Source organism: Mesoplodon bidens (genome assembly GCF_964165515.1).
Source record: "Mesoplodon bidens genome assembly, chromosome: 20".
Classification (NCBI taxonomy): Eukaryota; Metazoa; Chordata; class Mammalia; order Artiodactyla; family Ziphiidae; genus Mesoplodon; species Mesoplodon bidens.
In genome coordinates this window covers 31,971,731-31,984,649 of record NC_138181.1, presented here as the reverse complement: position 1 = coordinate 31,984,649, position 12,919 = coordinate 31,971,731, and the positions used below count along the sequence as shown (strand labels likewise).

At 37.2% G+C, this 12,919-nt stretch overlaps 1 protein-coding gene across 1 annotated transcript in view; it reads left to right on the top strand.

Moving 5' to 3' along the window:
• The window catches only part of CSMD1 (CUB and Sushi multiple domains 1), a gene marked incomplete at its 3' end in the record, with an annotated part of 1,732,394 nt that overhangs the window by 1,620,627 nt on the left and 98,848 nt on the right, over positions 1-12,919 (top strand). The window contains exons 48-49 of the mRNA XM_081220901.1: positions 2,386-2,532; positions 7,263-7,451. Of these exons, the coding sequence (XP_081077027.1) occupies positions 2,386-2,532; positions 7,263-7,451 (336 nt within the window). The remainder of the gene's footprint in view (positions 1-2,385; positions 2,533-7,262; positions 7,452-12,919) is intronic.

Here is a 12,919-nt window from a genome sequence, read left to right as displayed (position 1 = left end):
AGTTTTTTTTAGATTAGTAAAATAGTTTACTGAACAAATGCTAATACTGTTTTCAACCTGTCTTGCATTTTTGTACAATTCTAATGAACTTTTAATATAACAATGCTATGCTTAAACATAGTATGTGGTTGAATTGTCAATTTGAAATGGAACTGATGTTAATAATTTTTCTTTGTACAGAAGCATTATCATAGCCCAGAATATCAGACCATGATACAATTACGGCTGTACATAATAACAGGGTTTTTACATGTTCTGATGGACTTGTCATTGAGTTCAGATAAATAACAGTAAATTCAGTGAAAAAAATTACTGTAATTGATTCTCTGTTTATATGCCTCTTAGTGACTTGATGAATCATAATAGTCAAGTTGCTTCTATGGATAGACACTTGATGAATCAATTTATGTATTTCCAAAGATGAGCTGCTAAATTGGAAATTAAACTCATACTTATATACATAGGAACAGAGGACTGAAGGGTAATATTTTCATTTTCAGAGGGTTTTTAAGGGTGCGTTAAAATGGACACATGCTACTGAAGACTCTCCTCTTAGTCTTTAGGGTGGGAAGAAGTAACGCATTAGCCACGTACAAAAATGGGCTTCTTTTGTCATTGTGGGATCCGGGAAACTATCTTAAGGCCAATTAGGTGTCATAAAAAAGTACAGACAAGCAGTTAACCTCAGGGGCTGTGTGTGTGTGTTTGTGTGTGTATGTGCTTACATATTCCTATACATGCAGTATATAGTTCTATGTATTTACATAATCACTCTCAGTGTGTGCCTGTTCCTTTGTTTCACCTTTTGGTTGAATTGAAATTTAGCTGGCAGTGCTTCTGCGTCTTCTTATTTCAGGAGCAAAATCATTATCAATAATTTTTGCCTGAAGCATTTACAATGTGATCTTCCCAAAATATAGACAGATCAAGCCCATTCATTATAAACCATAAGCAAAATAGATAATAGAGATAATATCAAAGCAGTTGCTGTCAAAATTACTAGAGATCTATGACTAGGTGTGTTTCACTGTCAAAGAGTTCTCTATAAAATGAAAGGTCAGAATTTTATATGAATAATTTTTTAAGCGTTGGCATTTTTGTTGAAGTAAATGTCATGTTCATTGCATCTGTTTTGTTTTGGTTTTTGAAAGACAGTGGCTCTTTTATAGCTCTTGAGTTGACCAAAAAAGAAAAAAGTTGAATATATTGATTTTAAGCTTTAATAACCCAAGAGTTTATTGCTCTCTACGGCTCCAGTACTGCTTATTCCTCAATTTAAAAACAAAATAGGACTTTAATCATTAGAGAACTCAATTGATAAAAGTGTCAGAAGAAAGATAGTGGTCTTCACGTGTGAGGAACTTGCTAGTTTCCGTCTTGGTAACAGAGACTACACATACACACTCACACACACATACACACTCACACACACACACATACAATTTGTATATTGCACACTTTTGAATGTTTACACAATTGCTATCATATTATATTTATCTGCAAACAGATTTCACTTGTCAATATGCTATTTTAAAAATTACCTACACTGGGCTTCCCTGGTGGCACAGTGGTTGAGAGTCCGCCTGCCGATGCAGGGGACACGGGTTCGTGCCCCGGTCCAGGAAGATCCCACATGCCGCGGAGCGGCTAGGCCCGTGAGCCACGGCCGCTGAGCCTGTGCTCCGCAACGGGAGAGGCCACAGCAGTGAGAGGCCCGTGTACCGCAAAAAAAAAAAAAAAAAAAAAAATTACCTACACTGATACATGTTTATCTAGTTCATTAATTTTAAATGCTGTGTAGAATTTCTTGGAAAAGATTTTTTAATACCTTTTTAAAACCCCAAACCACAACTTAGGATCTAAATTTTGCCATAAAAATGCTGGAATAAACATTTTGCTGTATAAATAACACTTGTGCACATATGTTGGCGTTTATAAAAAATATAATTAAAACCTTCAATTGTGTTGGTTATTTACCAAACTGCTCTCCAAAGTGATTGTACTAACTTATACTTTCATTAGCATTGCATGAAAATTTCCATTCCCTATATCCATTCAATGTTGTAAATACTAATAATAGTAAAAACTGCTTTCATTTTTGAAACTACTGCTGTTTTCTAGGTAACTTTTTATTCGATTTAAGTATTATGTATTAGTAGCATATATGTCTGAAGTTATTTTGGTTGGCTATTGTTTCTTTTATTATTATTTTTTAACAGGGAATGTATCTGCTGCTTTATTTATTTGGAATTCTTTGTCTCCTTTGGAACTAAATAGCTGTATATCACACAGCTAGACTCTAATTTAATCAAAAGCTAAAAGTAGTCTGCATTTTGTAGGTGCTAATTCATATCATAACTTTTTTGTTTTTTCTGTTTCATTTAGGCTCTTCTGGTCAAAGTCCTCTGTTAGTGGTCTTGAGTGGAAACCATACTGAACAGTCAAATTTTACAAGCAAGAGTAATCAGTTATATCTCCGCTGGTCCACTGATCATGCAACCAGTAAAAAAGGATTCAAGATCCGTTACTCAGGTTAGTAAGTGAGGTTAAGATTTAATATAAAAGTATTTTTAATACAAAGGATCTACATTAAATTTAAAAATTACAATAGATAAAGATTTATAGTATAAACCTAATTTCTGAAGATGAATAATTAACTTCAATAGAAATAATATGATGGGAAATTACTCTGAGTGATATCTCTAAACTACATTAGGGAAAATAAACTATCTGTTGATTACTATTAAAATTTTTTGTTGCTAAAATCATAAACTATTGAATTGCATGACACAGAAAGCAAAGACAATTCCCCCCAAAGTAAAGTAATATACTATAAATTAGTTTTAAAATATGTTTAAAGGCTAAGGAGACAACCAGGAGGAGATAATCATATTGCATTTAATTTTTTTTAATTTAAATTTATTTATTTATTTGTTTATTTGGCTGTGTTGGGTCTTAGTTGCGGCACTCAGGGATCTTCCTTGTGGCTCACGGGCTTCTCTAGTTGCGGTGCACGGGCTTAGTTGTCCCGCAGCATGTGCAATCTTGGATTTTACTTCCCCGACCAGGGATCAAACCCATGTCTCCTGCACTGGAAGGTGAATTCTTAACCATTGGACCACCAGGGAAGTCCCTGCGTTTAATTGTATAAGTAATAATAACATCTTACTATTAATTGTATGTCTTTTTATTGGTTATATATTCGTATGTCTCTTTATCTTTATGCAGACATGATATATAGATATAGACACACACACATATAAACATATACAAAATAAATATGTTTATGTATATATTTCCTTATCAACATTTAAATTATTTTGTTCCTTCCCCATATATTTCAATCACTTTCTGTCAGTAGTTTTTTATATTAATTAAACCAGTTAATACATTTATGAGAGATTAGATCCTGGGTATGTTTGTCGATGTGACCAGCCCGGACACCTAATGTTTATACTGCCCTACAAAAGCAGTAGACAGACAATTTAAATTCCTCAGATATTTTAAATACTAAGCAAAATATCTAACCTTTTCTCAGTGTCTCACTCAACAATATCCGTGCTAACAATTGAGATATATTTCCCAAGGGAGATGCCCACTCTGTGCATTTCATTGACCAGTGTACCTCCCAGAGGTTGCTTATTCCAGTGTCTGTAGTACATCCTCAGTGATGGGAGCATCCTGAGGGAGGGACAGCGAAAGGTCTTAGTAGTTTTAAGAATATTTTAGCTCTCTCTGATTGGTAGACGTCATGAAATGGTAAAAAGCATCAGGGTTTTGGAATAGCTCTTGATGTAAGGACAGGAGGCATGAAATTCACTCATGCTTCCTCTATAATGTTTAATAAAATATGCTCAGACTTTTGTTTTCCCACCTTTGCTCAAAGTAGCCATTCAAAAAGCTTATCAACAAAAGGCTCACGGTTGAAATTGCTTCATTTGAATGGGTATTGAGAGCATTAGGGCAGTGACTGGATTTGCGTTCATCAAGTTCCTTGTTCCGAAAAAGAAATACTCAGACCTGTAGAATTGTTTGAATTTATTTCCAATGAGCAAAAATGGACAGTGCAGGGGAAATAATGGTGAACATAATTTGTCTTGTTTTATCTGTGGCAAATTACTTAGTAGCCTGGCGATGTGATTATACCTTGAATTCTGTCTTTCAAGGGATATTTTCATTCCTTGTGGAACAAGAAGATTCTCTTTGTTAAACGGCGTTGGGAAAGTAGGAAAAAGGAGAATTTTAGAGAAGGCTATGAACTGTTGTTCTGTGAATGGCCCTATCTGTCTATCTCTCTGTAGATATAGATACAGATAAATAGATCTTTGAACAGATTTTCACTTAAAATTTGACGCATCAATGACCTCTGCTAACAGTTCATCACCAGTAATTTCAGAGCAGTGATTCAGTGAAGCTCCCTGAACTGTAATATTGTGGGCAAGGGAGCTGCGGCCCCTAATATAAGCATGTGTGGCATCACAAACCTTTGTCTGCCTTACATGTGTGAAGCATTGGTCGTCAGGCGTAAGAGCAATATAATTGATCTACATGATTAACCAACAAAACAACAACAACAAAAAGCAAGTGCTTGTCCATTGAGGTTCAAGTCAATTCAATAAACTGCTGAGTGTTGAGCAAAAAATGGCCCTTAAATGAAATAAATGAGAATAAGTGAAATAAGCTTCAGTAATGGGAGAGTCAGAACTACAGACTGGCTGACATAGACCCAGAAACCCCAGGATAGCCAACTCTGCCCGCTGTCTTCCATCATGATTCCTACTTGACTGTCTCCCTCCTTCACCTTCTTTTCCGAAGCACCATGAGCAGAGTGTAAGGATTGGGCCCTGGTCTTCTTAATTCTTAACATAGCCAGGAGTCGAACAGGTGGGACCCCGTGTTCTAATCTTCCCCTTTGCTTTTCTGTGCCATGTCTCCCCACTCTGGGCCCCTCTGTATCTTGTTCTAGGTGAGTTAGGAAGGAAGGGATATCTTGACAGCCTGATGATAGAAGAAACACAGTCAATAGGAAAGAAAATAATTATTGGACCCTATAGAGTTAGACAGTCATTCTGCAGATTATCTCTCTTAACAGACTGAACTGTGACAAAACTCACAGGTGACACCCTAAGAACCATGTGGTCTCACTGCCCTTTCAGGAGCATTTCAGACTTTATCTTATCTCTGAACTTGGAGCAGGGTCTACAGTCGGCTTGGCCTTCCTACTTTTCATCATCATCATCATTATTATTATTTTAATTTACTGGCACAATAATTCTGGGTAGTTGGTAGCTGGGGTGCCTGATTATACTCATACCTTCCCTAAACTAAATATTTTGGTTCATTCAAAACTTACAACATTTAGTCTCCAGCAGTTGAACGTGGAAAATGGTATGCCAATGGGACAAGAGTTTCGTATAAGAGTTAGTGGATTTTAACTTAATAAAAACGAGCCCATTAAAAAAATGAAACGGTACCTCATCCAGCTGAGACTGTTCTCTGAGGATGCTTCTCACAGGAACATGGTTGACAACCAAGGCCAGACACACAGACATCGCTTCTGGGCAGTGCAATGATGTGAAGCCTTCAGAAGGTTTCTTCTGAATTTATTTCTAAGGGAAGGTTCAACATTAAGCATTCACACCTGTGTGTGTGCTTTCTATATGGGACGCCCACAGGGAAGTGGTACATTTAAAACCTCTTCTTGCAAAAGGAACCCTGGATCTCCAGGACTTCACAGCTTTCTTTATTTTATTGTTTTACTCATCCGAAGGGAGTTCATATGATTTTATGCTGCGGTGAAACTGGTATTGTAAGAATAAAATGAGTTTCTTTCTCTAAATGTGTAAATAAGATGCAGAGCTTTTTAGCCATTGAAATGTTGCGTTCTGCGTAGGTAAGATGGTGATTTTCACAAATGACTGCCTCTGATTTTTAAAAAGTCTCCCTACAGATGCGATGATTAAAGCTACTGTAAGATTTTCATTGACCTGAAATAGTGCATTTTCTTCAAAGATTGTACTCAAATCCCATATGTTAAAAAGAGGCTTAACATCTACGTCATCGTATAATTCTCAAGAATTCTCAAGACCATTTAACAATGACAAGGAAAAAAATTAACGACCTTGATTGCAAAATGTTATATTCTTCTATTTTCTCCATTTTAATGATATGTTTTTCTTTTTTTTTTTTTTTTTGTCAGAAAGTTAGAATTCCATCACCACATTGATTAACAGTTGCAGGTAATCTAAACTTCAAACTTAAGAAACTTGACCTTTGGCTCTAGATTTTTAATTAATTTATTATTTAGACTTTTTTTTTTAGAAGTGTCAGATCACAGTCAAATTGAGAGGAAGTTACAGAGATTTTTGCTTTACTCCTTGGCTTCCCACATGCACAGCCGTCTCCATTTTCAGCATCCTCATCAGATGGCACATTTGTTAATGAACCTACACTGACACATCGTTATCACCCAAAGTCCGTAGTTCATGTTAGGGTTCACTCTTGATGTTGGATGTTCTGTGGGTTTGGACAAATGTAAAATGACATGTATCCACCATCGTGGATTCATGCAGAGTAGTTTCATTGCTGAAAAATCCTCTGTGCTCTACCATCCTTCCCCCACCAGCCTCTGGAAACCACTGATCTTTTCACTGTCTCCAGAGTTTTACCTTTCCCAGAATGTCGTAAAATTGGAATCAACAGTCTGTAGCCTTTTCAGGTTGGCTTCTTTCACTCAGTCACATACATTGAAGGCTCTTCCATGTCTCTTCATGGGTTGATAAATCATTTCTTTCTAGCGCTGAATAAAAAGAAACATTGGATGGAGCACAGTTTGTTTATTTATTCACCTACTGACAGGCATCTTGGTTGCTTCTGAGTTTTGGCAACTCTGAATAATGCTGCTATGAACATCTGTGTGCAAGTGTCTGTGTGGACATAAGTTTTCATCTCCTTTGGGTAAACACAAAGGAATGTGATTGCTGGGTCATATGATAAGAGTGTGTTTAGTTTTGCAAGAAGCTGCCAAACTGTCCTCCAAAGTGGCTGTGCCATCCTGCATCCCCACCAGCAATGATGAGAGTTCCTGTTGCTCCACACCCTCACCAGCACTTTTGTGTCTGAGGATGCTTTGAGTACAAGTTTCCGTGTTGATGCTGATTTCCCACTATTGTAACAATAGAGATATTTCATTTATATCTCTTATCAAGGGAAATGCAACATTTATTTATTGGTTTTGTGTATGTGTGTTTGTGTGCCCATAGCGCCTTACTGCAGCTTGACCCACACCCTGAAGAATGGTGGTGTTTTAAATAGGACTGCAGGAGAAGTTGGAAGTAAAGTGCATTATTTTTGCAAGCCTGGATATCGGATGATTGGCCATAGCAATGCAACCTGTAGACGAAATCCTGTTGGCATGTATCAGTGGGATTCCCTCGCTCCACTCTGCCAGGGTAAGAAATCTGTGTTTTCATCCCCAAACTTGAGTTCAATTTATTTTTCTTATTTTAATCACACTCTGAAACGTACAAGAGCTGTGATTATGTTTAAAAGGTAAGGAAAGGGGCTTCCCTGGTGGCACAGTGGTTGAGAGTCCGCCTGCCGATGCAGGGGACACGGGTTTGTGCCCCGGTCTGGGAGGATCCCACATGCCGCGGAGCGGCTGGGCCCGTGAGCCATGGCCGCTGGGCCTGCGCGTCCAGAGCCTGTGCTCCGCAATGGGAGAGGCCACAACAGTGAGAGGCCCGCGTACTGGAAAAAAAAAAAAAAAGTAAGGAAAAAAATGAATGTGAGTTCATAAAAGTACAAATTAAACTTTCTGCTGACCGTGCAAACACTTCTGACATTTGCACTCAGCTTGATTTAGCTTTATAGCCTGAATTCGTAGAATGGTTGAACACTCACTAGATGCTGGGTAGAATTATTCTAATACTTATATTTCATTTTGAAACTTAAAAATGTGTTATCCAACTCAGATTCAAAATAATTTTTCTCGACAGTTGTATTAATTAGAAGAAAATCAATTACTAAAGCTCATTTTCCCTTTTCTTAGATTAAAAACTCATACTTTGAGCCACACACCGCATATTTCATTTTCATTAGGTCACTTAAATATAGGACTTGTTAAAGTTGATTTCAATATTTCATGCTTTTTTTTCATTTTATCTTTCATATGCATAAAAAATCAAATTTTCAAATAAGGCATTTTAATTTTAATTGAAGCCTTTGAAGTCATGAAATTTTCAGTTTTCTCTTATCGAGATTTATATGCATAATGAAATATATTGGTCTTTGAAAGCTAATTGAAATTTATGAATGAAACCTCATATTGGTTTCCTTGTTTCTCTTTTTTCATTAGATATTAGATTTTCTGGTATTGCTCTATGAGACAATAATAGATATTTATCACAATTTTTGTATGTGTCTTTAACCGCAAGAAGTTAATCAGACACCCAGCCTGCATCATTTATGTTGTACCTCCAGATATTCTTCTTTAATGTAAGATAAACATGAAGATCTAATAGGCTTGTTTCATTAGGATTGACTTTTTTTTTAAGAAGAGTACTTTTTCTCTCAAAAGAAGAAATGCTTCTCATTTTCTTTAAATGTTCTGTTACTCTCTCTGTGTATGACATAGAATCCATTGCTCAGAGAGCAGCCCCATGGGCTGTATGTCCTTGGCATTGTGGACTGAACAAGGAAAATGGCTGAGCCCAGGATTGGCAAGAGTTCCCAAATCTTGGCCTCTAGAGGTTGAGTCCCTAGACAGGGCCCTAAATGGAATCTGCTCTCAGGGTAGAAGCCCAAGAAGATCCTGGAAAGAGACTGTCATGTGACAAGACAGACACATGAGAAATGACCGTCCAGGCAGATGTTAGTTTATCTCCCTGACACGTGAGGAGTTGTGAACATTGTTGACTCGATGGAGGGATGGCTTGCTCTTCCGCTGCATGGTTGAAAAGGAATCAGAGAATGCCTGGGATGTGTCTTGTTGATAAGTTTCCACTTCCCTCTCCTTTCCCTATTTTTTCACTCAGCAGAACTATTTGATGCTGAATTAAATGACTCAGAAATAGAAATAGAGTACTAAAAACCAGATCCTTCTGGAATCTTTGCAGTTTCAGCTGAAGGCTTTGATTGAACGTGGTCAGTGTATCTCTTCTCTGTGTTGCACATAACCCCAAAGCAATGCCATCAGGGACGTGGAATGTTAGAATCACACACCACGTTCTAGGTGGGAAATTGGAATATAAATGCCCAATGTGATTGTGTTCTCAAACTATAAAATATTTTAGAAGCATCATTTTCCCACTATAAATCCACAGTCTTCTGCACTTTCTGTTAACCATTCTGATAACTGGGGAGTCAATATGATCTTGGTTTTTTGTTGTTGTTGTTGTTTCATAAACTATGACCTGTAAAACCTGGAGGGCCCTTAAAAATAATCTAGTTTAATTTGCTTATTTTTATGTTTTTTAAACTGAGGCACATAAAAGTTAAGTGACTTATTAATAATCATAAAAATGTTGGTCTAGAGTCCAGACCTTCTGCCTGCCTCTTCAGCGTTTGAATCAAAATGTGTCTGGCCAAAAGAAATTCTACTTAGAACAAGATTTTGCAGACACCAGTTCTAAGTAATCTATATTTTAGGTGTTTAAATTCATTACTGTGCAAGAGTTTCTTTAGTCTTCTCTTAGTTCTTTCCAATTTGTGTAAAATAGCATTTTGATTACAATAGTGTATAAAATATTTTCATCATATGTGAGGCTGTAATGTTTAAAAATAAAAAAACATGGTGAAAAATAGGCTTTTTTAAACCATTTAAATTTTTTGGTACAGCTACACAAGCATTTGCATCATTTTAAAGATAAATCTTTTAAAATAAATAGTAAAAATGTTTACTCCAATAGGTGAAGGCCAATGAGAAAACATCATAAAATTTTAAACAGAATAGGCTTATATAACATATATATTGGCAATTTATACCCTAACAGTGTTTTACTTACAATTAAAGAGCCTTAGAGCTGATTGAACTGAATTTAATACAGTTCATAATATAAATGTGTAATTGTTATTGTATTTAATAAAGGGAAACTTGATTTGTTTAGCATTAATCATTCGCTTTCCTTTTGTGACTTACAGAACACAGAAGTTTTCCATAATGTAAATACTGACCTAACTTACAGAAAAACATTGGCCTTCTTCAATACAGTCAGCATGAGCCTTTGTGGATTTTTAATTCCCTCCTTGTACCAACCATCTAAATTCTATTTAGATTAATTTTTTTTTTCAGTTTTTAGATAATTTTTCAAAGTAGTTTTTGGGTCCAAGGAGAGTTAATAGATATAGATGGATGATCACCATCTATGTGGTCCTGAAGTGCCGGCAGTTCATAATGTTAGGGTACGAAATTAAAGAGTGGGTGAACTCTTTCTTTAAAATTCTTGGAATTCTGTAAGGGAAAAAGACTTTGCAAAAGCATCATCTAAATGCATACCATCACACTATTCCCTCTCAAGACAGCTCAAACTCTTTTATGATTTTATTTTCTTGCCCAAGATATTATATTCACATTAGATATAAAATTGGAAAATGAGGATTTCCCTGTAGCACATTTATAAGGATAAAGGTACAGGCTTTACCTCTGAAACCTATAGACCTCAAGCACACTGTTCCAAAAATTAAAGTAGATGTAGGGTCCATGTTTATAGAGAGGATATACTCTGTATAAGTTTTTGACATTTTGTTTATATGTACATGTTCATACAGAGGCAAAGTGACATTAATCATATGTCTGTGTTTGTAGATTACAGTTGTAGTTGTAGGTTTAAAACTTAATGCAAGCATTAGAGATGATAACAGCTGTTTTCATGATTTTTATTTCAATTCAAACTTACCTCTGAATTAGGCACTGCAGGTACCAAGACACACTTCCAACTCTTAAAGCTCTGGTGGTCCGTTAGGAGAGATGGACTCATGAATCAGTAACTACAGTTTAGTATGACATTAAGCAAGAGAAGATATACACTGAATAGAGATGGAGCAGAAGGTTTTTTCTTGTTTGTTTGTTTGTTTGTTTGTTTTTGTGGTACGCGGGCCTCTCACTGTTGTGGCCTCTCCCGTTGCGGAGCACAGGCTCCGGACGTGCAGGCTCAGCGGCCATGGCTCACGGGCCCAGCTGCTCCGCGGCATGTGGGATCTTCCCGGACCGGGGCACGAACCCGTGTCCCCTGCATCGGCAGGCGGACTCTCAACCACGGTGCCACCAGGGAAGCCCGCAGAAGGTATTTTTTCAGGATGTTTTTCCCATCACGGGACAGCTGAGTTAGGACTTGAAGGGCTAGCACCGATGGAAATGCGGTTGGAGCAGCAGGTAGGGCCATTGTGGAAGACCTCAACTGAGTTTACGTAGCTTTTACTCTCTCTCCTGTGGTTGACTTCAGTCTATTAAAGGGCAAAAAAGACATAGTCACATCTGCATTTTGGAAATATCTTTTAGTAGTGTGGTAGATGATTGGACAGAATCCTGTCTAAATTACAGGGGTGCTTAGAACTTTTAGAAATATGCATTGGAACCATGATGAAGGCCTTGATAAATACAGTGAAAATAGGTTTGAACAAAAACAGGCGTAGAAAATATTTAGAAAACAGAATCAACAGGCCCTTGTGATGGAATGTAAAGGGTCAGGAAGAGAGAAAAATACGGAATGACAAATCGTTTTCTGGTTTTGATTGCTGGGAGTATTGTGGCACCACTCAGTGAAATTAGGACAAGTGAGAAAAAGCAGGCTAATGAGATCAGTGTTGATGTGCGGCCTTCCATTACCTGTGCCCAGAGCAGATACAGTTTCTAAACGTATCAGTAAGGAGGCAGTGGTCTAAGTTAGTTCAGGATGCTGAGTGCATCCTTACTTGTTTTTCATGAGAGGACGTTTGACTTTGTAGGTTCCATAAGGAGCAAATCAAATGAAAAAAATTGTGATTAAAAAATTATCTGCTGCAATAAATTTCAAACTAAACAGCTCCACCAGAAAACACGGAACATCTGACACCCTTTGAGAGAGGATCACATTGGGTCAACAGCAACTATAAATCCTGCAACCCATCTAATTACTGATGCAATAGTCATGGTGCAATAGTTTGAGACTCTTACCAAAATCAAAGGTCACCATAGTTATGTTAATTATTTTATTTGAAGATAGGGGACTTGAAAACTGGAAACAAACAAATAAATAAATGGACAAATACCCCTTTGTGGCACTGGGAGCCTACTATTTAATATTTATTTAATACACTTATACATTTTATATATTTAATATTGCAATATATTATTTAATATTTCAGTTATCCTTCTGGAGTTGGTATAGTATTTCTCAGTGATTTGAACATTCCTTTTATGCTGACAGAGGAACAAAAACAACTTACACATTTTCTAACTGCACTAGGATTTTTTTTTTAATTGTTCAAAATAATACTTTGAAATGTTTACTAAAAATGCAACACTTGCCTTTTAGTAAGTGAGTGAGGTAGAAAGCTGAGGGCTGGGGTCAGGCCCTTTGAGGCCCCCAGTGCTGGTCATGTGACCACGAATGTGCTGCCCTAGGCCCCAGCAGAACATGTCAGGGCAGTGTTTGAATGAAAAAAAAAGACGTGTAAATTAATGACAGGTATTTGAGAATTTTTTTTTTCTTTTTCTTATTTAATTTATTTATTTCTTTTTGGCTTCATTGGGTCTTCGTTGCAGTGTGTGGTGGCTTCTCTTGTTGCGGAGCACGGGCTCTAGGAGCGCGGGCTTCAGTAGTTGTGGCTCACGGGCTCTAGAGTACAGGCCTCAGTAGTTGTGCTGCAGGAGCTTAGTTGCTCCGCGGCATGTGGGATCTCCCCGGACCAGGGATCGAACCCGTGTCCCCTGCATTGGCAG